At 35.5% G+C, this 23,715-nt stretch overlaps 5 protein-coding genes and 2 long non-coding RNA genes across 12 annotated transcripts; 1 reads left to right on the top strand and 6 right to left on the bottom strand.

The window, feature by feature from the left end:
- Positions 1–159: 159 nt before the first annotated feature.
- Positions 160–1,821, bottom strand: LOC108853726 (uncharacterized protein At5g39865). Its single transcript, XM_018627159.2, has one exon. It carries the CDS (start codon positions 1,495–1,497, stop codon positions 367–369), a length of 1,131 nt encoding a protein of 376 aa, XP_018482661.1. The 5' UTR covers positions 1,498–1,821; the 3' UTR covers positions 160–366.
- A 671-nt stretch (positions 1,822–2,492) lies between these two features.
- Positions 2,493–3,122, bottom strand: LOC108852697 (uncharacterized). The gene has a single exon (XM_018626194.2). The coding sequence runs from the start codon at positions 2,918–2,920 to the stop codon at positions 2,774–2,776; it is 147 nt and encodes a 48-aa protein (XP_018481696.1). The 5' UTR covers positions 2,921–3,122; the 3' UTR covers positions 2,493–2,773.
- A 751-nt stretch (positions 3,123–3,873) lies between these two features.
- On the top strand, positions 3,874–6,395 carry LOC108852154 (uncharacterized). Of its 3 annotated transcripts, none has more exons than XR_008945501.1 (3): positions 3,884–4,463; positions 4,544–6,043; positions 6,145–6,395. It is a non-coding gene; the product is annotated as an uncharacterized LOC108852154 (long non-coding RNA). The 3 variants fall into 3 exon arrangements; XR_001949448.2 differs by having other exon boundaries at positions 3,936–5,831; positions 5,924–6,043; XR_001949447.2 differs by having other exon boundaries at positions 3,874–6,043.
- Positions 6,396–8,229: 1,834 nt separating this feature from the next.
- On the bottom strand, positions 8,230–11,965 carry LOC108852110 (uncharacterized). The gene is made up of 18 exons (XM_018625606.1): positions 11,902–11,965; positions 11,624–11,707; positions 11,422–11,527; positions 11,182–11,337; positions 11,037–11,099; positions 10,907–10,963; positions 10,733–10,813; positions 10,515–10,631; positions 10,306–10,395; positions 10,134–10,211; positions 9,947–10,033; positions 9,747–9,845; positions 9,559–9,639; positions 9,391–9,450; positions 9,241–9,315; positions 8,866–9,150; positions 8,534–8,794; positions 8,230–8,451 (listed from the first exon to the last, which is right to left on the bottom strand). The coding sequence occupies exons 2-18, from the start codon at positions 11,690–11,692 to the stop codon at positions 8,339–8,341; spliced, it is 1,878 nt and encodes a 625-aa protein (XP_018481108.1). The 5' UTR covers positions 11,693–11,707; positions 11,902–11,965; the 3' UTR covers positions 8,230–8,338.
- A 1,152-nt stretch (positions 11,966–13,117) lies between these two features.
- LOC108852306 (uncharacterized) lies at positions 13,118–15,648 on the bottom strand. 3 transcript variants are annotated; one of them, XM_057006827.1, is made up of 12 exons: positions 15,547–15,648; positions 15,345–15,450; positions 15,077–15,232; positions 14,936–14,998; positions 14,769–14,855; positions 14,595–14,681; positions 14,413–14,502; positions 14,244–14,321; positions 14,101–14,160; positions 13,928–14,005; positions 13,542–13,850; positions 13,118–13,482 (listed from the first exon to the last, which is right to left on the bottom strand). In XM_057006827.1, exons 1-12 carry the CDS (start codon positions 15,601–15,603, stop codon positions 13,388–13,390), a joined length of 1,266 nt encoding a protein of 421 aa, XP_056862807.1. In that variant the 5' UTR covers positions 15,604–15,648; the 3' UTR covers positions 13,118–13,387. The 3 variants fall into 3 exon arrangements, with proteins under 3 accessions (XP_056862807.1, XP_056862808.1, XP_056862809.1); XM_057006828.1 differs by having other exon boundaries at positions 13,120–13,482; positions 14,790–14,855; XM_057006829.1 differs by having other exon boundaries at positions 13,120–13,482; positions 15,345–15,637.
- Positions 15,649–17,557: 1,909 nt separating this feature from the next.
- Positions 17,558–18,137, bottom strand: LOC108853680 (uncharacterized). Of its 2 annotated transcripts, none has more exons than XR_001949758.2 (3): positions 17,998–18,137; positions 17,748–17,898; positions 17,558–17,647 (listed from the first exon to the last, which is right to left on the bottom strand). It is a non-coding gene; the product is annotated as an uncharacterized LOC108853680 (long non-coding RNA). The 2 variants fall into 2 exon arrangements; XR_001949757.2 differs by having other exon boundaries at positions 17,558–17,644.
- Positions 18,138–19,543: 1,406 nt separating this feature from the next.
- LOC108851912 (two-component response regulator ARR8) lies at positions 19,544–21,221 on the bottom strand. Its single transcript, XM_018625386.2, has 5 exons — positions 20,793–21,221; positions 20,592–20,698; positions 20,418–20,495; positions 20,271–20,341; positions 19,544–20,120 (listed from the first exon to the last, which is right to left on the bottom strand). The coding sequence occupies exons 1-5, from the start codon at positions 20,893–20,895 to the stop codon at positions 19,820–19,822; spliced, it is 660 nt and encodes a 219-aa protein (XP_018480888.1). The 5' UTR covers positions 20,896–21,221; the 3' UTR covers positions 19,544–19,819.
- Between the last annotated feature and the right edge of the window lie 2,494 nt (positions 21,222–23,715).

Genomic DNA, 23,715 nt, shown 5'->3' with positions numbered 1-23,715 from the left:
GCCTTGTTTTTTTTTTAAAGAAAAAATATTATACATTTTGTAACATGTAAAATACAAACATCAATGAAGGCATTTTTCCCTTGTTCTAATTTTCTGCCAGCTTTTTTGTATTCGTTTTTTAATCAATATTAAGAAATTGAAAAAAAAATACAAACATCATTTTGGAAAAGAAACAGTTGAGGCCTAAAAGCCAATAGCTTTCAAGCCTTAAGTCATTTCATATATCCATGTACAAAAAAACACAAGCCAATTAATTCATTCAAAATAACACAACCCAACCAAAACATATCCCAAGTCACAAGTATACCCCTAAATGTTTTTCTTCTCTTCACATCAAACATCAATAAAAAAAAAAGAATCCAATCACTAGAGACAACATTTGTTACAACGTACCAATCCATTCTCATTACATCCAGTGCATCTCTTAAACCCATCTTCTTGTTCCTCAAACACTTTAGTACTACCACCACAACTACCACACGGCACAAACCTTGCATCCCCACAGCATTCACAAGCTCCCACGGTTTCACAAACAGGAAACCCTCTTAACATCTCTCCCAGTTCACCTCCATCGTTGAGTCTCTTGATCTCCTCAACTCCACCAACATGGACGCCTCTTATGAACACCTGAGGCAAGCAAACCGGTTTCTCTTCGCCGAGTAAAATCTGAACCTCTTTTCTGTATTCAGAGTCCATTGAGATGTCACGTTCCTCTACTGCAACTTGAAACCCTCTCAGCACCGTTCTCACGTAGCAACAATCCTCATAAGTCTTTCGGATTCCTCTGAGGCTAGTGAAGTACAATACTACTATCTTGTTCTTGTGGTCTTCTTCTGTTTCAGCCAATCTTGGTTTCTCTTGCTCTTCCGAAGCCTGAGGACTCACTGGACTCGAAGAGACAACCGATTGATCTGAGTGGCTGCATGATGAGACTGGTTTGGTGTTCTTGCCTAGTTGTCTCGAAGACAATGCTCTCTTGTAAGATGAGATGAGATTAGAATCCAAACCAGAGAGAAACGACTCTTCAGCCATATGTTTCCACAGAGGCTGCTTAGGTTCAGAAGGCAAAGGAACCCAATCCTCTTCGACCTTCACGAACTCGTAAGACCCATTAACGTCCACGTCACGTTTCGTCGAACCGAACTCGTCTTCTTCGAGATCGTTCATGAGCTCCCATGTGTTGATCACCGAGTCAGGAGACACCGAGGAGGAGTCACGTGACTCCTCTGGCTTAGCCGTGTTATTCACGGGAACAGAGATATGAGGTAGTGTTCGAACGTCGAGATCGAGAGAACCGTAGGTGGTGGACGTGAGGGAGACGAAGTGGTGCGTGTCGCCTTTTTTAACCGGCGGGTGATGAACCGACGGCATCGGGAATGAGAAAGCTCTCGGAACCGTCGTTGAGTTTAGTTTCTTCTCCGGTGGTGAACGTGACGCAGAGCAAGAAGAGTTAGAACAAGAAGAAGAAGTGGTGGTTTTGGAAGCAGAAGAACCCATAGCTTTGAAGCAGACAGAGGATATGTTCTTTTTTAGTTCTCTAAACACTCTCTGTTCTTCTGAGTTTATTGTGCTTTTTCTCTTTTGTCGGAGAATATAATAAAAAAGAGAAAACAGGTGGAAAGGAGCTGTCTATGTAAGTTGGAGGTGGAAGATGGTGAAAACACTAAAAGAAGAAGACGATTGGCGTGATGTTGATTTCACGAGGGCTATTTTTGAATTTATTTGGAGGATAATTAAGAAAAGTATTTATTTTGATCCTATTTTTTAGATGTTTTAATTCAGGAAAAACATAAGTGTTTTAAATTGTCAAGATCCTCAAAAATTGCATTAGCTTCTAAATTTGAACTAGGGCCAAAGACTTGGAGTAACATGTACTTGTTAGAGAAAAATAGACAACATTGTATTAACTAACGTAATAGAAACTTTATATAAGAAGTGCTAAAATGATTTGAGCTCTGTACTAATACTTTATGTTTATATTGAGAATAAACACGAAACTGAATTGCACAAGGCACACTCATTGACGATTCCTTTGGTACTTTTGCCTTTGCCTTTTTAAAAAGAGAAGTAGTAAAAAAATCAAATAATAACTAAAATAACAAAAAAGCAAGATGGGCAAAAGATTAATAACTTATCCTTAAAGAAAGTTCCAACGCGCTAAATTTGTTTATAATATTTCGAGTTTTAATTCATTTGCTTATACAAAAAAATGCGAGACTTGTTACCTATTATAACCTATACTTGACGCAATTCATTACAACCCCTGTCTAAGATCTTATTACTTTAAGAGCTAAAGCTATGAATACCTTAATTCACCATAGATGATCTACAAGTAGATTTTATTCTTGTACTTCCTTGAGCATCTGTAAACTGAATAGTACTCTACGGAAGGTCTAAAAGCAGCTTAACCTCAGCAGGTGTAACCATAAAGGCAAATAGGCAATAACATATCATTAATCCAACTCTGGAAACAGAAACCAATATTGAAGCACAAACATCAAGCAGCCTCGTTTATTATATAAGAAAAGCTCAAGATTATTCTCTCAAATCACTAGAAACACACACACAAACTAAAGACATATTTATATATATCAGATTCTGCTTTACATCGAACACATAATGACCTTATACGATCTCCTCTATAAATAGTAAACACAAACCCTACAACTTTAAGTTTTCAAAGTAATTTCGAGATGATTCTCATTGCAATAAAAAACATGAAAAAGAAACAATTCTCTGAAGCCATGGAAAGAATGCAGAATCTCTAAACCGATCATCCGAGATGGAAATGGCCCATATCTTGGTTTCTGAGAGAACCGGCGATTTCATCAGCGATACACAAACATGTGAAAATCCAGCTGCTCAGAGCCAACCATACCGTTTTCGTCAGCTGCATCGCCACTTCCAAAGGCATAGCCATTTCTATAAGGCTTCCTATATCTCTCTGTTCTTAACGATTTGGTTTGGCTGAAGTAAAACCACTTGAAGCTGGAAAAATCCAGTGGAGGAGGGAGGAGAGAAATATAAAATGAATATACAACGTGTGCCACATGCAGGGTCTTTTGAACATATTAGCACGTCGCCCATGTGTGTGTTGATGATACCAGCTGCGTCTCTTTCTGGCCAGCTAGTAGAGCGTTACCGAAAATAAATGTCATCTATGAGCTAGCCGACGAACCAATTATCCCCATATGATTGGACTTATTTTGTTTTTCTGAAAAAAAAAGCTTGGGACCACCCTTTTGCTTTTAAATAATAAATCAAACCAATAAGTTAACAAGATTTTTTTATTTGTTCAAAAAATAATAAGTTAATAACAGTGGGCTCCGAGAATGGGCCGTAATAAAGTTGAAACGACCACTTTTACACATATGTTAAAAAAAAATCATAAAAAGTGATGGTCCAATCAGAATCGGCTTATTGGGTCATAGTGGGCTCGGAAGGCAATGGCCCGTTATCCTTCCACCGTCAAGAGCGGGAGGTGAAACGCTGCTCTGTGAAACCAGCCTCACGCAGTCTCCTCCGCTCTAAGAAACAAGTGACCCAAGCCTTCGCTCAAGCCCCATGCTTCGACTCCCAACTTGGAATGGGCAGGCCAGAATAAAGCCAAACCCGAACCCGGCCCAATGAGATCGATCCAAAATCCCATCACCTTAAAGTCTCCACATGGATCACAAGCCCGCGTTACTGAACTCGACGTGCTGATAGTGTAGCGCTCTCTATTATATTCAACATAAAATGGTTTCATTTCCCCGATGTGGGACAAAACATGACTTTTCTTATTGAAAAAGTCTTCCTCTGGTTTGTTTAGGAAAATCTTAAAAATGTGATCTCATCTCGTGCTTATCATATCGTATTACTAATCGTTGGAGGCTGCATTGAGGTCTTACTACTTATACCTAATCTACTTTTCTTCGATATGTTTTGACGTCTATGAGTTGTGGTTCGTAATCTAGGTGTATAGCTTTCAGTTTTGAATCTATACACTAGTTTCGACTCTGTTCTTGAACTATGTCTCCAACTTGGAACAGTTTATCAATAAATCTCCTAAAGTCTTTTGGTTTTACAAGAAGAAAGATACGAGAAAGTTCATCTGAAAAAAAAACAAGAAAAAAAAACACACTACTGTTTGGTTTCTTCGCTCTGCTATTGCTCCCACTCTTTCAAGGACGTTGTGGTTGCTCTTGCCTTTGGAGATCTTTGCTGCTTTAATCCCGTCGCTTGTGTCCACCACGTTAGTAAGAAGTGTTAAAATCACTAGGTAAAGAGATGACAAAAAGGGTTTATATAATATACTTAACAGTATCTGCATTGTTCAAAGCTTCAGATTCAGGATGGTGACGTTTGACTTGTTGCTTATCAACGACGCTTGTACACATTCGCTTTGAATGGTGATTACAGAACTGTTTGCTTCTTCCTCCACATTGCACCGTTTCTACTGGGACGTTTGGTTGCGGCTGCTGGTAATGTCCGTTTTGGTGTTGTGGCCGCGTTACTAGTTGTGCTGCTAAATTGATAATATGAATGTTCAAAGCTTCTTCAGATTCAGGAAGATGATGTGTTACTCCTCCTCCTGGTTGTTGCTGATGATCAACGCTTGTATACGTCAGCATTGATGGGGATATGTCAAAGTTATTATCACATAACAGTTCATCAGTGATTTCTTCATTTTGTTGCTGCTGCTGCTGCTGCTGCCAATGGGGTTGGTATTGTCCGATTAGGTGTCGCCTCCAAACTCTAGTCTCAACTGTTGAAAAAAAAATAAGACATTCTTAAGTAGATGGGTCAAATACAATGAGAGAGAGTAAGGTTGAGTTTCTCTTCTTTATATGCAGCAGGATCAGTAGGTAGCCACCAATCATCAGTATCTGCTGGTATAAAGGTTGGAGCTCCAAGAGAGTTAACTAGAGGGAAAGAAAAGGAATCCGATTCATACCAAATGGTTAAGTATAAAAGGTTTTGATACAGTGAGAAGAGAGCGTGAGTTTTTTTCTTTACTAATATGATCATCATTATATGTATGCAATGGATTCTGATGGGGTTGATTTTGCTGATCGTGAGGAACCGGCGGCAGCTGCATCATTGCAAAACAGAGAGACAGCAGGAAGTTTTAGAAGCAAGAAACTTAATTTTCAGTCACTGTATTGTAGTACAAAAAAACTTTTTCAGGCTTTACTTGATGGACCATTTGCATATGGAAATGGTAAGCTTGTAGTATAAAGGTGTTGCTCTTGCTGATCATAAGGAATATGGAAACTGCGTCACTGCCAACAGAGAGACAGAAGGAACCCTCAGGAGCCAGAAAGTGCAAGAAATCAACTTTTCAATCAGTGTATGCAGTACACTATTTTTGTAAGGAATTACCAGCTGCGTCTCTTTCTGGTCAGCTAGTAGAGCGCTATCTTAATATATAAAACAGACTTTTCTGGCTTCTCAATGTATCCACGTCGCTTTTAAAGGTAGGGGCATTTTGTGACACCTGTCGCAACAACATTGGTTCAGCGTTTTTTTCCCTGAACTTTAACTCGATTACTCAATTCATCTCCCAGCGTAACGGACGGAAGCTTCGACTATAAATCTATGACTTCTCTCACTGCCTTTTTCTCTGATAAATTTCTTTTTTGGTTGCTCGATTTTCTTGGATGGGCCAGACAGTTTCTGAGAAATTAATTGGGTTTTATACTGTCTGTGCAAATAAACCCAATGTTAGGTTTCTTCCTTCTCGATAATGGAGATGGAGAACAGAAACGTCATGCCTTTTCAGATCACACCGTCTCTGACGACTATGTAACGACTGCAATTATCATTTAGTAGTTTTCTTAGACTTTTATGTAAGCCATGGTTCTTTTCAATTTTTCAGATTTTTTTTTAAACATTTCAGATTTTTACCATTAATCCTTCCATGTATTGGATTTCTATTCAGTCTTCACGAATCTCACCAAAAAAAATCCTTCACAAAATCATATTTGGAAACATCTTCTGCTTCTTGAAAGGGTTTGTCTTGATGATTTATGTTTCGAATCTATGATTGGAAGATCTACAGGTATTGTTTATGTCTTTCTCCTTGGGTTCTGTTCGGTTTCAGTCAGAAATAACTTACTCCCTGGTTTTATTTTAAAATTAACTAGCTCGATGCGATTTTAGATATACCGGACAAGCTATTGATGGATACAGTGGACAGGAGGGTGGAATCACATTTTTGGGTTCGTCAGTTCGTGGACCATGTTTGCAACTTCTACCACAATTAAAACTTATTAGTAATTATTACATTCACGTGTTTACAGATGTCTTCTAATTTTCTTAAGCTCCACTAAAGTGTTTTTTTTAAATCTCAGCTTATTGTTTCTTCAAATGTGTTGTTAATTTCCACCATCTTAATAAAAAAAGGTTTAGCACTTGGTTTATATATTCATCTGAAAATCTGAGTTTATGGTTTCCTCGACTTTGTTTTAAGCTTCTACCATATAAAATTAAGATGTATTGGCACTTATTCTACACATGTATTTGTAAATTAGCCTACCTTGGTGGTCATATAAATGAATCAACAACCAACTTCTACATGAATATCAATGGCTAATCCTTTCATTATTTTTAAGAACGACAAACAGAACAAACAGTGTAACTAACCGTCGAACTTTCGTAGTCTAAGGTGTTTCAGATTAATGCTTAAACTTGCTACCCAGGCTCCCAAAAGGCATTTTGGTCTACGTAACTAATACTACCCAGGAAACAAGCTACAAAACTATAACTGAAATTCTAAAGAGGAATCTAAGAGTCAGACCAATAGTTTCATCCCATGAAAACACCAACCAGTCAAGCGTCCATGTTCATCACATCTGCATCAATAATCCACCATCCGCCTACGGCTGCTGCATCTGTGCTTCTGTAAAATGGTTAAGAAGTGGCCTTCTAAGAAGGAAACCCCAGTAATCAGACGGGCTCTCCTCTGGCACACGATCGGACAAGGAACAAAAATGTACATTACGATGTACCTTTATACGAAGCTTATGAATTAGGCAATTACATATCACATTCATCCTTAACGACTACTTCATCCGTTTCAAATTATTTGTCGTTGTAAGGTATAATTTTTGTTTCAAAATAAATGTTGTTTTCGGTTTTCAATGCAAAATTTATTGACAATATTCTTTACTCAAATTTTCTATTGGTTGAAATATGATTAGGTGTATTGGTAATGATATTTTTATTTTGAAAATATGTAAAATTAAATATTTTCTTAATCAGTGTGTATAAACTTAGAACGACAACTAATATAAAAATGATAGTGTACTCTCTATCATTCTCTTTCAACATATTTGCATCTTCATTTATTTGAAAATATTTTATTTATTAAAACCATATATAAAATACCACTAGTTATAAATAAATGTCATCTATGAGATTATGAGCTAGCAGACGAACCAGTTATTTTTTTCTAAAGAACTTGGACCACCTTTTTTTTTACCAAAAAAAAAAGAAATTGGACCATTTTTCTCTTTTGCTTTTATATAATATAAATCAAACCAATAACAAGTTAACAATAGTGGGCTGTAAAAAAAATTGAACCGACCATTTACGTTTAAAAAAGTTAAAAAAGTGATGGTCTAATCAGAATCGGCCTATTGGGTCATAGTGGGCTCGGAAGGCAATGGCCCGCTCTCCTTCCACCGTCAAGAGCGGGAGGTGAAACGCTGCTCTGTGAAACCAGCCTCACGCAGTCTCCCCCACTCTAAGAAACACATGACCCAAGCCTTCGCTCGAGCCGCATGCCTCAACTCTCAACTTGGAATGGGCAGGCCAGAATAAAGCCCAACCCGAACCCGGCCCAATGAGATCGATCCAACATCCCATCACCTTATTGTCTCCACATGGATCACAAGCCCGCGTTACTGAACTCGACGTACGGATAGTGTGACGTACCCTATTATATACAAGAAAAAATAGATTCATTTCCCCGATGTGGGACAAAACATGACGTTTCTTATTGAGAAAGTCTTCTGCATAGAGGTTGTTTCGGAAAATCTTAAAACTGTGATCTCATCTCGTGCTTGTGCTTATCATATCGTATCACTAATAGTTTGGAGGCTGCATTGAGGTCTTACTACTTATTTGATACCTAATCTACTTTTCTTGGAGATTTTTTGACGTGTATGAGTTGTGGTTCTTAATCTAAGGGTATAAGCTTTCAGTTTGAATCTAGACTAGTTTTGACTCTGTTCTTGAACTATATCTCCAACTTGGGACAGTTTTATCAATAAATCTCCTAAAAGTCTTGTGGTCTTACAAGAAGAAAGATACGAGAAAGCTCAACTGAAAAAAAAAAAACAAGAAAAAAACACTACTGTTTGGTTTCTTCGCTCTCATATTGCTCCCATTCTTTCAGGGACCTTGTCGTTGCTCTTGCCTCTGGAGATCTTTGCTGCTTTACACCCGTTGTTTGACTCCCATTACCTTTGTGACAAAGTGTTAGAAAAAAAAAAAGAGATCATAAAGTGTATTATTGTGAGAAAAGGGTTTTAGGTACTTTAATTACCACTATTTGGATTGTTCAGAGCTTCATGTTCAGGATGGTGACGTTTCACTCTTCCTGACTGATGAACGCGGCTTGTACACATTCGCTTTGAATGGCTTTTGTCATTGCTTTCTCCATTTACCACCCCGTTGCTTCTTCCTCCACGTTGCAGCGTTTCTTCTACTGGAACGTTTTGTTGCGGCTGGTAATGTCCGTTTAGGTCTTGTGGCTGTTCTGCTGTTTTGATATATGAGTCACTCGGTCCGTTATGTCCAGTAACGCCTGCAGCAAAGCACAAATGTACAAGGGTTCTAGGAGAGAGAGAGCTATAATCCCAATATAAGCCTACATACCACTTTCTGGATTGTTCAAAGCTTCAGAGACAGGATGATGATGGTTTACTCCTCCTGCTAGTTGCTCGCTTGTGTCCGTTTGCATTGGCGGGGCTATGTCAAAGTCATCACCATTTTCCAGCCCATTGTTTCCTTCTACTTGGACGTTTTGCTGCTGCTGCTGTTGCCAATGGGGTTGGTATTGTCCATCTAGGTGTTGTTCCTGCTCATCAAGATCCATTCCTGCTGACATCATATCGCCTCCAAGCTCAAACATAGAAGGTTCTTCTGGCAAAGGATCAAACCCTATGGGGAAAGAAATTAAAAAAAAAAGAGAATGCTTAGGTTTAAAACAATGAGAGATAAAATAAAGAAAGGTTTTAGTGTTTTCTTTACAGGAAGTATAATCAAATGAAGACCATGGATTAGTAGTAGTAGTATCTGATGGTGGTAGATCTCCAAAGTCGGGAACTATAAGAAAAGAATAGGAAACTGATTCATAATTAGTTGAAGGGTTTAATACAGTGAGAGAGAGGAGAGGCTTACGTGCAGCAGGATCAATAAATTGAAGCCAATCATCATTATCTGCTGGTGCAACGGTTGGAGCTACAAGGAAAGAAAAAAGGAAACTGATTCATAAAAAAATGGTTTAAGTAAAAAAGGGTTGATACGTTGAGAAGAGAGTGGCTTTGGAGTTTTTTTTTTTTTTTTTACAAATAAGATCATTATTATCTGTAGGCGATGGATTCTGATGGGGTTGATCCTGCTGATTATTAGGAACAGGCAGCTGCGTCACTGCAAAATATAGAGTCAGAAGGAACCTCTTAGAAGGCAGAAAGTGGAAGAAACAGAACTTTGAATCTCTGAGTAGTATAGTAACCAAAGTTTGTGAAAGCTTTTACCTGATGGACCATTTGCATATGGCGATGGCGTGTTTGGAGTATAAAGGTGTTTATCTTGCTGCTCCTGCTGATGATCATAAGGACTAGGCAGCTGTGTCACTGCAAAACATAGAGAGACCGAAGGAACCTAACCCTTAGAAGCCAGAGAAGTGCAAGAAATCAAAAATTTAATCAGCGTATGTAGTACAAAAAGGCTTTACCTGGTGGACCATTTGCATCAGGCACTGCTAAGATTTCAGAATAAAAGAGATCATTGGACTGATCATTAGACATATGTGACTGTACAACTGCAAAACAAAGAGACAGAAGGAAGTAAAAAATGCAAGAAATCTAATTTTCAATCACTGAGTAGTAGTAGTATAGTTACCAAAGTTTGTAAGTCTTTACCTGATGGACCACTGGGATTAGGCATTGCAAAGCTTTCAGAATTAAGCACTTGCTCATAAGGATTTTGTGACTGCACAACTGCAAAATAGAAGGACAGAGAAGGAAGTAAAAAGTATGCAAGTAACCAACTTTGTATCATTGAGTATAGTACCACAGTTCGTAAGGCTTTTACCTGATGCACCACTTGGATTAGGCATTGCAAATCTTGCAGGATTATTAAGCACTTGTTCTTGCTGATTATGAAGAATCTGCATGTGTGCAGCTGCAAAACAGAGATACAAAAGGAAAGTCTTCGGAAGTAAACAAAAAAAAGCAAAAGCAAGAATCTAATTTTTTAATCACTGAGTAGTATAGTCGTCACCAAAGTTTGTAAGGCTTTACCTGATGGACCATTTGGATTAGACAATGCTAATCTTGCAGAACTAAGGACTTGATATTGCTGATCATAAGGATTTGGCACTTGATTTTGCTGATAATAAGGATTCTGCGACTGTGCAACTGCAGAAACAGAGTGACAGAAGTGAGTCTTTGGAAGTAAACAATGTAATAGATATAACTCTCAGTCACTGAGTATAGTACGAAAGTCTGTAAGGCTTTACCTAATGGACCATTTAGATTAGGCATTGAAAAGCTTGCAGAATTAAGCACTTGATCTTGCTGATTATTAAGAATCTGTGCAACTGCAAAACAGAAAGACAGAAGGAAGTCTTTGGAAGTTGAAAATAAAAGAAGCAAGAATTTAATTTTTAATCACTGAGTAGTAAAGCTTTCACCTGATGGACCATAAGGCAATGCTACAAAGCCTGCAGAACTCAGCTTTGTCTTGGAAGCTACGCAATGCAAAGAGTTTTCAAAGTTAGAGACTATCATGACTAGAGAGAGCTTTACATCTTGTTTGTTTACCTAATGTCTCCAGAAGATGAACTCTTTCAGGCTGTTCTCGACGAAGCAAAGCCCTAACAGAAGCTGCACGAAGACAAAAACATAACCAAATCTAAGTAGATGATACAGTAAAGATGAGTATGCGTGGCGTGTAAGTTAACCGTACGAGAAGCATCACAGATATCAAGAAGTCCATGCTCGAACATCCCAACAGCTTGCTTAGTCAGCATATCATTGAACATCCTCATCTGGAGAGCCATCTGGCATCTCATCTCGAAGTGACTGAAGAAAAGTGGATTCTCTTCTCGAAGCTGCTCCCAAACTAAAACAGAGAATACAAAATCAAAACCTTTATAAAGAAAGAAACCCATTGATGGAATCAAGAAAACTAATCAAGTTTTTTTACCTATGCGGGTGACACTTTTACTAATGTGGTGAGTCTTCTCGAGGTACTTAGCGGTTACGTCCAAGCTCATGTAGTTTTGGATACAGAGCTCAACCTTGCTCCTCACCTAGAAACAGAGCAAAAACAGAGACGAGAAACAGAGTAGGTCAAAACAATAAGCTTCTCGGAGGTCACGAGGGGGGTTTTTGTGATCGATCGTTACATAGTATGCGACTTCTGGAACGTTACGGCAATTGGATAGAGATTCTGGTTGTTGACGTGGTTCTTCCATAACTATGGAGGAAACCTAACAAAAAAAAAGGATTTATCTCTTTCTCGTTAACTTGATAAAGAATCTTCCATGTGGATATAAAGATTCATAAATACATAAGGAAAAGTATCTGCACATAGTCGTTTAAAGAGTGGAAAATACAGCAAAATAAAAATAAAAATAAATCAACAAGGAAAAATCTGAGTTTTTACTTCTTCAGAAAAAAAAACCTGAGTTTTAGTAATTCGTGCAGAGCTGGTGAAAAGTGATGAAGACGATGAATCTAAAAGAAATATACCTGAAACTTTATTCGAGAATACTTGGTTCAGCTCAGGGAGAAGAAGTCATCAAGAGGCCATTCCTTTTCATTACTATTTGAATAATTAGATAAACTTTTAGCAAATTCTTTATAGCGACTATTTCTCGTGTTCATTGTCCGGATATTAATATTTTTTAATTATGTTATATTATTTTTATAAATTTTATGGTTGAGGTAAATAATATGAAAAATTCATATGCTTTTTTATAGTGTATATATTTTTAATCAGTTATCTATATTTATTCTGCGTAATTTACTTTACACATATACATGACATGTACTGTATTTGTTGTGTTTCATATCTGAGGCGTCACCATTCTAAGGTAATATCATAGATTTGATTTTATTTTAAAAATAAGGAACTCATGTGGCGCCGAGCATCAGGTTGTATGGGTCCCTTAGAATATTCACATTTCTATTTTTTTATCTTTTCCGATCCTAAAAAATATCTGATAAATGAATCTACAACGTAAATATATTATGCGTCTACAAGATCAACTACCACGATTAGCACCTAGGCATTCCATCTAGATACACTCGTTAAGTATCTAAACGAAAGAAAGTAAAAGAGATATAAGGAATATATATTTAAAATCTTATGATATATTCTTAAACCCCTAATAACACTTGTTAAACTACAACTGGCATATAATTTCTTTTTAAACATTTATCATTTAATTAAGTCTTACTAAAATAAATCTAGAACCTTATTATTTTGATATTTGAACAATGAGGATGATCTTTTTTTTTTGTAACTGAAATGAGGATGATCTTGTTCAAAAAAAAAAAACAATGAGGATGATCTTACATCTAACATCATGCTTACACGCATATTTATGGAATAAGTAGCTAATTTTCAAATTTTTACAAACATATTTATCAAGTGAAAGGGAGAATCACAATAGTGCTCGATCCCTCTCCTTTGTTGGATGATATATCCTCTCATAAGCAGAGCCGGCAATGTATATAAGTAAATCAGACATATTTTAATGTCTTTGCTCTACCTTTCCTTTAAGAATATCATTGGTTCAAATCATCCTTTCTACACAGTTTTTATTTCTACTCGGATATTGGTTACTAAGTGTTTTTCAGCTTAAATTATAATATTTTAAATGAATTCTTTTTTTTCCGAGAAATTCATGTTGAAACTTGATATAACTAATTATTTATTTATTTTTATAGATATACTCCTATTAAAATACTATCATTATTTTGAAATTGTTAGAAGCTTCAGATTCAGAATGGTGACGTTTGACTCTTCCTGAATGTTGCTCATCAACGATTGTACTCATTCGCTTGGAATGGCCATTGCTTTCTCCATTTACCACTTCGTTGCGTCTACCTCCAACACGTTGCGGTGCTTCTACTGGGACGTTAGGTTGCGGCTGCTGGTAATGTCAGTTTTGGTGTTGTGGCTGTTCACTGGGCTGCGTTACTAGTTGTGCTGCTGATTTGTTATATGAGTCTCTTGGTACGTTATGTCCAATAACGCCTGCAAGCTCAAACGTTAGATTGTTCAAAGGATAGCTACACAAGGTCTTTGCTACTTACCAGGATCTGGATTGTTCAAAGCTTCAGATTCAGGATAATGACGTTGTACACCTCCTCCTGCTTGTTGCTGATCAAGGCATTGGTGGTGTTTGCCATTGCTTTCTACATTTAGCAGCCCGTTGCTTCCTTGTACTTGGACGTTTTGTTGCTGCTGCTGCTGCTGCCAATGGGGTTGGTGTTGTTGCTGTTCATTAAAATCCATGCTTGCTAATATTGTATCCGCGTCCAGGAAACTTGGTCCGATGTGTCCAATAACGCCTTCAAGATCAAATGTAGAAAGGTCTTCTTCTGGATTAGTAGCAGCAGTATCTATTGGGGAAAGCAAAAAGAGAATGCTTAAGTAGAAGCGGTTTAAACAATGAGATATGATAAAATATTGTATTTACAGGGAAGATCATCAGGTGAAGGCCATTGAATAGTAGTATCTGCTGGTGGAAATGGTGGTAGAGTGCCAAGGTCTTCAACTATATAAGAAAAGAATATATAGGACACTAATTCATAATAAGTAGAAAGTGTCAAATACAATAAGATAGACATAGAGTTAAGGTTTGAGGCTTACATGCAGCAGAATCAATAAGTAGACACCAATCATAAGTATCTGCTGGTTCAAAGGTTGGAGCTACGGAGAAAAGAAAAAGGAACCTGATTGATTCATAACAAATGCTTCAAGTAAAAGGGGTTGATATTGAGTATTTTATTTACCAATAAGATCATTATATGTAGGCAATGGATCCTGATGGGGTTGATTTTGCTTGTTATTAGGAACCGGCAGCTGCGTCACTGCAAAACATAGAGACAGAAGGAACTCTTAGAAGCAAGAAATCGAGTTTTCGAACACTCTATGTAGTACTAAATTCTTTTCAGGCATTACCTGATATACCATTTGCATTGGACAATGCAAAGCTTGAAGCATAAAGGTGTTGATTTAGCAGCTGCTCATTAGGAATCTGCCACTGAGCAGCTGAAAGACAGAGAGGAAGTAAAAATAATAATATATGCGAGAAACCGAAGTTTGAATCACTGAGTATAGTAGATAAGTCTGTAAGGCTTTACCTAATGGACCATTTAGATTAGGCATTGAAAAGCTTGCAGGATTAAGCACTTGATCTTGCTGATTATAAGGAATCTGCGTCTGCACAACTGTAAAACAGAGAGACATAAGGAAGTCTTTGGAAGTAAAAAAAATGCACAAATCTAATTTTTAATCACTGAGTAGTATATAGTTACCAAAGTTTGTAAAGCTTTCACCTGATTGACCATTTGCATAAGGCATCATCGCTTCTAAGCCTGCAGAACTCAGCTTTGTCTTGGAAGCTACGCAATGCAAAGAGTTTTCAAAGCTAGGGGCTATCATGAATCATGATTAGAGAGAGCTTTAGATGTTGTTTATTTACCTAATGTCTCCAGAAGATGAACTCTTTCAGGTTGTTCTCGACGAAGCAAAGCCCTGACAGAAGCTGCACGAAGACAAGACATAACCAAATCTAAGTAGATGATACAGTAAAGATGAGTGTATGTGTGTGTGTTAAACGTACGTGAAGCATCAGAGATATCAAGAAGTTCATTCTCGAACATCCCAACAGCTTGCTTAGTCAGCATATCATTGAACATCCTCATCTGGAGAGCCATCTGGCATCTCATCTCGAAGTAACTGAAGAAAAGTCGATTCTCTTCTCGAAGCTGCTCCCAAACTAAAACAGAGAATAAAAAATCAAAACTCTATAAAGAAAGAAAAACCCATTGATGGAGAATCAAGAAATTTTTAAAAAATAAGTAATCAACTTTGGTTAAGTTTTTTTTTACCTATGCGGGTGACACTTTTACTAATGTGGTGAGTCTTCTCGAGGTACCTAACGATTACGTCCAAGCTCATGTAGTTTTGAATACAGAGCTCAACCTTGTTCCTCACCTGGAAACAGAGCAATAACAGAGATGAAAACACATACTAGGTCAAAACAATAAGCTTTTTGGAGGTCACACAAGGGGTTTGTGATTGTTAGTATACGACGTCTGAAACGTTACGGCAGCTGGAGAGAGATTCTGGTTGAAGTGGTTCTTCCATAATTTGTAGACGTTTACTGACAAGAAAAAATATTATTTATCTCTTTCTCTTTGAATTGATAAAAGATTCTTTTCACATGGATTAAAGATTCATAAGTACATAAGGAAAAGGGAATATCTGAACGTCGTCGTTTACTAAGAGTTAGAAAATCAGAGCAAAAATTAAATTAAATTAAAATTAACAAGGAAAAATCTGATTTTTTTTTTAAGTAATTTGTGAAGCAATATGATGAGTTTACTAGAAAAATACCTTAAAACTTTTTCTGGAGAAACTTTGGTGCAGCTCAGAGAAAAGATTTCATCTATGTGATTTGTGAGTTATGAGAAACTATCCGAAGAATTAATAATCATAAATCCTTACTGTTTTAGCTACATTAAAATAACTAGTTTATGTGGATCTGTGGATCAGATTGTATGGACTCCACAGAATATTCTCTTTTTTCTTATTTCTTTATCTTTTTCAGTTTTAATAAAGTATTTAAAAAAGAATAAATAGCCGCGTGTGAATTTTAACAATTGGCAACTGATACATTCGCATGCCTCAATATATATACACTTGTTAAGTATCTAAATTGGAAAACTAAGAGAAAAAGAAGAAAAATATACATTTCAGATCTTATCATATATTCTCTAACAATCGTCTGTACATTCAAATAATCTATTAATTAAAACAAATTAAGACCTTATTTTTCAATATTCGAACAATGGGAATGCACTTATATATCTTACTTTCAAAAAAACGGAATAATTCATTAGTTTTTTTTTCAAGTTTTGAAAAAAAAAATCATCAAATAAAATCATCTAATTTATTAAAACAAGAGTACAAAATGTACTTAGCCCAGACTTTTACACAAAAATTACAAGTTTGTGCCACTGATACTAAAACTCTGAGTTTTGTCTTAAATTTGAAAAACCCGTGGGCTGCTTCCTTTAAAATCGATGAAGCCCATTTCTTATGAAACCAAAATTAATAAACCATTGCTAAATCATTGAACCACTTTAAAATTATTCATAACCTATCACTAAACCACTACATCATTGGTTCCCTACATATCATTGTTTTTAATTTATAAAATACTAAGTTTTCCAATATTACTAAACCATTCAATTACAAATCGTTGCTAAACCAACCATTGTATAAATTTGTGATATTACCTTCCTTCCTCTTTGCCAATCTCCAATTCTGAGGATGTCATACCTCCGGTTTGCATCGGTTCACTGAAGAATCATAACAATCAATTACAAACATATAAATTAATGTAAACCGAAATATCATATTTTCTATATTTAAAAATTTTATAACAATATACTTCTTAACCAATTGTATTAAATTCCGAATAAAATCTTCTATATTTACGATTTTCCTAAACTAGATTGTCCTCCACAAATGATTCATATATTATACCCAATCAACCTAACAAATACAATATCATATCTTTTACATTACTACCTAAAGAATATTTTTTGGGATTACAATACTTGCAAATCACGCCTAACTAAATACCTTTAAATCATATCTTCCTCTTATTACGTTAACTTTCTAACAAATTTACAGATTTGGGAATAAAATCTGTTAGTATATTCGCTGTATAATGCTAATTAATAAAAACTAATGAAATAACTAATTACCGACGGCGTAATTTGCAAGATTGATAACCTAATTTTACATACCTATATATACCTTTGCTAAAGTTACGTCTCAACCATATCATTCAAAAAGCCTCTCTCAAAATGTCAACTCTTACTACTTTTCATCCTCTCACAAAACTACGCCCTTTTAAGAGTAACTGGCGAGTTCAGGTCAAGTGTTTACATTCAAGTTCTCGAGTTTCCTCAGGGACCTAAACAAAACCAAAATTTCAATTCTCAATCACTCAGCTCCAATATATATATATATATATATATATATATATATATAAGTGACAGTTCTCTGATAATGCAAGAAACATTCACAACACAAACCACCGCATGACGTACCATAACCCGATATCCAGCTTCATCATTCAACTCCAAAGCTTTGTCGGGAAGAAACCCATCACTGTCTACTGAAGACAAGAGATTGGGTTGAGAAATTGGTCTAAGATAATGAATTTTCATCAGACGTGCAGAGATAATGAAAGACGGTTTGATTGAAACAGAAATTACCTTGACCTGAATAAATTTCTCAGATCCAGCGACTCCTGAACAATAACAATCCCAAGCTGGATTCAAAACAGAGCTTCTACGATGTTTCTATTTCATGAGTAAACAAGAGACAGGATCTATCTATCCGGTTTATGGTCTTGCTTATCCAAACCTGAGATTGATTAAACCCGCGTTATAACTCAGAAAAACAACTCGATGACCTTGCGACTGATATTGAAAAAGAAAAAAAAACTATTAAAAAATCTCTAACCTGGAAGCCAAATTCGGATGGAGTTATTAATCGATCTATCTTCAATCATGCTTCAGTAAATCGACTTTTTTCGACAAAGCGATTGATGAGGACAGCAACACGAAGATACGACACTTCCAGAAACAAAGATGAGAGACGAAGAGTTGTTTCAGTTGGAAACTGAAAAATCGTCGATATCTTCAATGTTTTCTGTTTTTTTTCCCGGAAAAAAAAATTTGGGCTTCCTGCAGAATTAAGATGGGCCATGTTTCTCTATTTCAAATTTGATAAATCATTCATATTATTATCACAATCTGGCCCATTTAGAAATCTATTTTTTTGTGCACAAATATATTTATTCTCACTTTCAAATACTTTTTATTATTAATGTTTAAAAACTATATAATTCAAGTGATTTTAAAATCTATTAAAACAATAAAATGCTTACAATACATAAATATACAACCACTCTATTTTCATAATACTCAGATATTAATAACAAATTAATGTATACATTACAAAATAAAATTAATACCTCTAAAACATCATATTTTTTAATTCGGCACTAAACAAAGTTAACAAAATACATCATCCCAAAAACCAAAACAGTAGTCCATATATTAAAAAAAAAATGTTAACATATATTTTCTGCTAACTTACACCCGCGCGGGCGCGCGGGTCCATAATCTAGTTATCACATTATTGGAAGTGCTTGGTCCCTCTCAGTCTCCGTTTGTTAGTTGGTCCCTCTCGGTCTCTTTACTATATGGTTCAAATCATTTTTCTACATAGCTTTCTATTTTTAGTTAGGATCTCTCGATACAAATTTCTCAGCAGAAATAATCGATCAAGCAAAGGTTTTTACTATCTTTGTATATGCTCCTCGTAATAAGTTGTTCATGATGAGATATCGTGAGACCAGGAGCAATACGTTTAATAGTGATGAATGTAAAGTTTATAAGCATTTAAAGTGTGTAAAGGATAAGAATAGTTTGATATAATATGGATCATGGGTTTTGGAGTAGTGTGATGGTTGTATTTAAGATCTTCAGTCTTCTAGTGAAAGTTCTAAGGCTAGCTGATGCAGAGAAAGTACTTTCTAGACCCCTAATAACAATCAAATATTTTCCGATTTTTCGGGAACTTGTGATCCGAACTAACAGCCGAACAAGATTACTAAGGCCTACATGAACTAGACAAAGGCTTCATAGGGTCAGCTCCAATGGGAGATGTGATAGAATATCTAACCAATAACACAATTAAAAGAAAGAAAAAAGTAAGTGCAAACTTTTATGTATACATATCTCTCATTATGTGAATGATTTCTTTTTCTAAAAATAATTAAATTTTTAATGTAAATCTAAACTATATTAAAATAATAATAATCTAGTGCTAAGAACCTACAAATTATAAACTAACCGTTAAGCCTGCTCTAAGGCTCATACATCTTACTCAAGTGTTCTGTTTTGGGACTGTTATATTTTTCCTGGAAACAAATTATACTCATACAAAACATGGAAAAATTAAAAAAAAAAAAAGTCAGTTTTCACTCTAGTGTGTCACAAAAAAAAAAAAATCAGTAGAATTTAATTACCCTTGAGATTGTTTTGATACCAGAAAACTAAGAAAAAATAACAAGACTTGGAATTTACTGATTATTAATAATGAACAATACTAAATAACAACCATAACCATCATTACCTACATACATATCTCCTCTTCGTCCTCTATGCCAGCCCTTTATTTACCAGAAGAAGCATTCCTACAACAAACCTAAGGAAAGAAACTCTGAATCAAAGTATTTTTATAACAACTTCTGCAGGACACCGCATGAAAGAAAGGGTCAGACAGAAGTTGTGATATCATTGTACTTAGGACGTGATCGATCAGTGGATATCACTTCTTTCGTTGCTTTCCTCTTACTCAACACTGGTTCTTGTTCAACTTCTTGATGTAGAGGCACGATTTTAATCACGGATGCTTCTTCTTCTCTTATTTCAGGTTTCAAAACTGCACTATCTTCTTTTGCTGGTTTATCGCTTTCTTTCTTCAGTTTGGTTTTCATCATATGCGGTTTCAACTTGGTAAGATCAGCCAACTTTACTGGCTTCAAGAAGAACTCCTCAGCTCCTTCTTCCAGACATCTGTTGTTCACATTTTCAGGACATTAATTATCTACATTGTTAATGGTTCTATCGGTCCAAAGTTAAAAACTTGTGGTTCAAGTTATACTAATGCCAACTCACGAAATCAATAAGATTCAAAATTTTAATTTTAAAGGAACATATGCTTACCTGGAAATTCTAGCAGGAACGTTCTCAGAAGACATTATCACAACGGGAATGCTTTTAAATGCTGCTGATTCCTACTCAAATCATACAATGTTCTGTAAATTTCTCAGGAAATCAAATTGTAATTATAAGATTTATTTCAACTTATACCTTAACTCTTTTGAGCAAATCATAACCAGTCATGCCAGGCATGCAATAATCTGTAATTATAAGATTTATTTCAACTTCCTGCACAAAGCCACCAACAAACTTCAGTACGATGAATCTTGAAAATAACTTAATTAGTTGACTCGTGAATAAATAAAACAAGATAGGAAACTGAACCTGATGAGTTACGGGTGATGAAGAGGGTGCATTTGCATCGTCACTCTCATTACTATCTCTCAAACCCAGAAACTCTAGAGCTTTAGAGCCTGAATCAACTGTCGTTACTGTTGATATAAGAACAAAAATAAAGCTTCTTAGAATCTTCTCTTTTTTTTCTCCAATAAAGAGCTGATAACTTTTTGCTTCTTTCTGTGTTACCTTGATATGAAGACTTTTGCAGTAATCTCTCTATCATTTTCCGATCAACGAGACTATCATCAACAGCCAAAACATGGAACTGTGACTCTGTTACCATACCCATATGCAAAGTTTCCAGCTTCTTGTTTTTTTATTCCTTCTCTTATAAAAGATTCTCTATGCTCGTTTATTTCAGGAAATGTTGGGAGTCGTCGATGAGAGTCAGAGAGAAGACAGAGAGGAGAAGAGGAATAAAAACTTAGATTGGATCTAGCTTTGGGTTACGAACTAAGCAAGTTTTGAAGGATTAAAGTAATGTTCTAAGAAGACAACGAGAGAGAAAATAAAGAAACTTTGGTAATGGGTAAAAATAATGAAAAGAAATCTATATGAAGATTTTAAAGGATTTGTTTTATCCACCGAAGACTTTGTAGGATTAAGATAAGATGATAAGGGGTCTGATTAACATATATATTATCACAATCACATGCATTGTTATTTTAACTCCCATAGATAGTACTTCTTTTAGACTATAAATTAAAAATGAAACGACCAACCAAATGTTTTAGAACTTACTAATAAAACAAAGGAATGTAGTAGTTTGGTTGTCGGTAAATTTCTTTTCCATTACTAATTTAACGTTTGAAAACAAAATGTACTTACGAGAATGAAATATGCATAGATATAGTTTAACTAAATAAATTATCTATCATTTTTATTATCTTAATGGTTAATTGGTTATATGATATCTATCGTTTTTTTTAAATGTCTGTTAGTGAAAATATTTTCCTTCTTGACTGACTGGTTTTATGCAAAAGATTTTCATCGGACCACATAGATTAAAAGATTCATTGTCCCTATTTGTATTTTGCATTTTAGTGTTGTGGACTCTGTGGATTCATGCAACTCGATGTGACGTCTCATGTTGCGTATCAATTAGTTATTGGATGTAATTTTTATGTTACATGTTTTGTTTTGTTTTCCTTTTTTTTTAAAGGCTTTGTAAGCTTTTATCGTCTCGGTCTTTTTCTGCATCATTAATCGCATCCAAATGTAGGTCTTATTCGTAAGATAAAAACATGTAAGCACTCTCATCAAAATATAATCAACTATTCGTAGTTTAATTATTTATGACAAAATACAATATTACATCGCACTAAAGTCCAAAGGAATATTATAAGTAGTAAATAACTCTATAAACCTATAGTCAAATAATCCTCCTACCATTTTTTAAGATTACTCCTATTTGACTAATAATATTCGATATAAATAAAATTATATACAATAATCTGAGACAAAAAAAAATATTTTAAGTAGTATACCATAAGAATAGCTCTTTTTTATAAGAATAATTCTCACATTTTGGTATAAGGTTAAAATAATGACATAAATGTGAAATGGCGGTGGCGTTTCTCGTATGCTTGCCAGTAAGATTCGTTGGTAATGTGATACTGTAGCAGTTGGGTTATGCGGTAGTAAGACATGGCAATGCTCACTTGATTATCTGCCAAAGATTTGTCTACCATGGTCATATGCCCATCATCATCGTTATCTTCGTAGCATCACCTGCATCTGGACGACACGTATCCAAAGTATGGTGGACACATGAAAAGTCCCTCCAATTACCATCTCCTCTTATTTCTCTAGTGGGTTCCATATTGTCCATTCTCATTTCAAACCTTTCCTCTCTTCTAGTTTTCCCATTATATGGAAAGATTTACGCTATAGGTCACTTTATGTCTTATATATTACATTCTAAGACACTTGTAGCTACTATAACACTTTTTCTGAACTATATCTATTTTCTAACTAATCTGGTTGCTTTCACAAAATAGACTTCTCTAACTAAACTTAAATAATCTATGTAAGTGGCGGGTCTTTTTCTCAACCGTTGATTTTATTTACTCTTTGATGGTCAAGATCTATTAAACAGATTTTGACAAGACACATATCTGTTTCATCTCTTGCATCCAATAACCAAGATTAACTATTTTGTTAACATTATCTCACCTCCTTCTTCATTTCTTCGTCACTTTCTTCTTCATTTTCACAGAAACTTTTTTTTTAAATATTGTCATTACTTACCTTGATTACTGCATATAAATTTGGGTTAGTTTGTTAACTCTAAATAAATGCATACATGTCAAGTGCCATCTCTTCTCTGGCGTTTCCTCCACCGCCGCTTCCACCATGATTCTCTGGTGTCTTTGCCACCACTCTGAAATTTCGGCGACCATTTTATGGCGTCTTAACCTCCATTTTTCGGCGTCTCTTCCACCATTTTTAGCGGTTCTGCCACTGTTCTGATTTACATCCTCATGGTCTTGTTTATATTCTCATGGGTCATCTAAAAGAGAGGATCTAGGTACTGGACCATAATATTTTTTCATCATTTACAAGACTTATAAGAAAATTCTTTTTCTACATTTCAAGTTTGTTTTTTTCTCCATCTAGATTTTTGTACGTATTATTTCATATTTGAAATATTTTTTCTTTCATCCAGATTCAAAATTTGTCCAACTTTGAACCAGTTCCTTCTCCTTACAATATAACTTCAAAAAAAGTTTTAAACTGTATATATAAGAGATTTTTTTTTTATCGCCAGAGTGGAGAGGAAGTTAAAGAATTAGTGTAGATATTGTTAAAATCTTTCAATTTAAATTCCGTCTTTATTAAGATGAGATTTTCTTTGTTTTTTGGTGGACAATAGATAGCTATAAGCAGTGGGAATTGGAAGAGATATTGTCGAGGTGTGGATGGACCGAAACGTTGTAGGGCTCATGTTACTCCTAAGATTACTGCAGAGGACACCGGGAAAGAGTTTGAAGTCAAGTAATAAACCAAATATGATTCTTGTGTACATGTAGATATCATGTACATGTGGACATTAAACCTTAGTGTACATGTAAATATTGACCTTTAGTGTACACATATACGGCATCAA

Source organism: Raphanus sativus, chromosome 4, assembly GCF_000801105.2.
Source record: "Raphanus sativus cultivar WK10039 chromosome 4, ASM80110v3, whole genome shotgun sequence".
Lineage (NCBI taxonomy): Eukaryota > Viridiplantae > Streptophyta > Magnoliopsida > Brassicales > Brassicaceae > Raphanus > Raphanus sativus.
This window is presented reverse-complemented; position numbering and strand designations above follow the sequence as displayed.

Excerpts from the sequence above, each read along its gene's own strand:
- LOC108851912 (XM_018625386.2), bottom strand. The coding sequence starts at position 20,895 with ATGGGTATGGTAACAGAGTCACAGTTCCATGTTTTGGCTGTTGATGAT. Across the intron at positions 20,342-20,417 it reads ATTTGCTCAAAAGAGTTAAG|GAATCAGCAGCATTTAAAAG; the intron begins GTATAAGTTGAA and ends TGATTTGAGTAG. Across the intron at positions 20,121-20,270 it reads GTTCCTGCTAGAATTTCCAG|ATGTCTGGAAGAAGGAGCTG; the intron begins GTAAGCATATGT and ends TGTGAACAACAG.
- LOC108852110 (XM_018625606.1), bottom strand. The coding sequence starts at position 11,692 with ATGGAAGAACCACGTCAACAACCAGAATCTCTATCCAATTGCCGTAAC. Across the intron at positions 11,338-11,421 it reads TAAAAGTGTCACCCGCATAG|TTTGGGAGCAGCTTCGAGAA; the intron begins GTAAAAAAACTT and ends TCTCTGTTTTAG. Across the intron at positions 10,396-10,514 it reads TAATCCAAATGGTCCATCAG|CTGCACACATGCAGATTCTT; the intron begins GTAAAGCCTTAC and ends TCTGTTTTGCAG.
- LOC108852697 (XM_018626194.2), bottom strand. The coding sequence starts at position 2,920 with ATGGCTATGCCTTTGGAAGTGGCGATGCAGCTGACGAAAACGGTATGG.
- LOC108853726 (XM_018627159.2), bottom strand. The coding sequence starts at position 1,497 with ATGGGTTCTTCTGCTTCCAAAACCACCACTTCTTCTTCTTGTTCTAAC.
- LOC108852306 (XM_057006827.1), bottom strand. The coding sequence starts at position 15,603 with ATGGAAGAACCACTTCAACCAGAATCTCTCTCCAGCTGCCGTAACGTT. Across the intron at positions 14,006-14,100 it reads ACTTATTGATTCTGCTGCAT|TTGAAGACCTTGGCACTCTA; the intron begins GTAAGCCTCAAA and ends TTTCTTATATAG. Across the intron at positions 13,483-13,541 it reads TTTGAACAATCCAGATCCTG|GCGTTATTGGACATAACGTA; the intron begins GTAAGTAGCAAA and ends TTGAGCTTGCAG.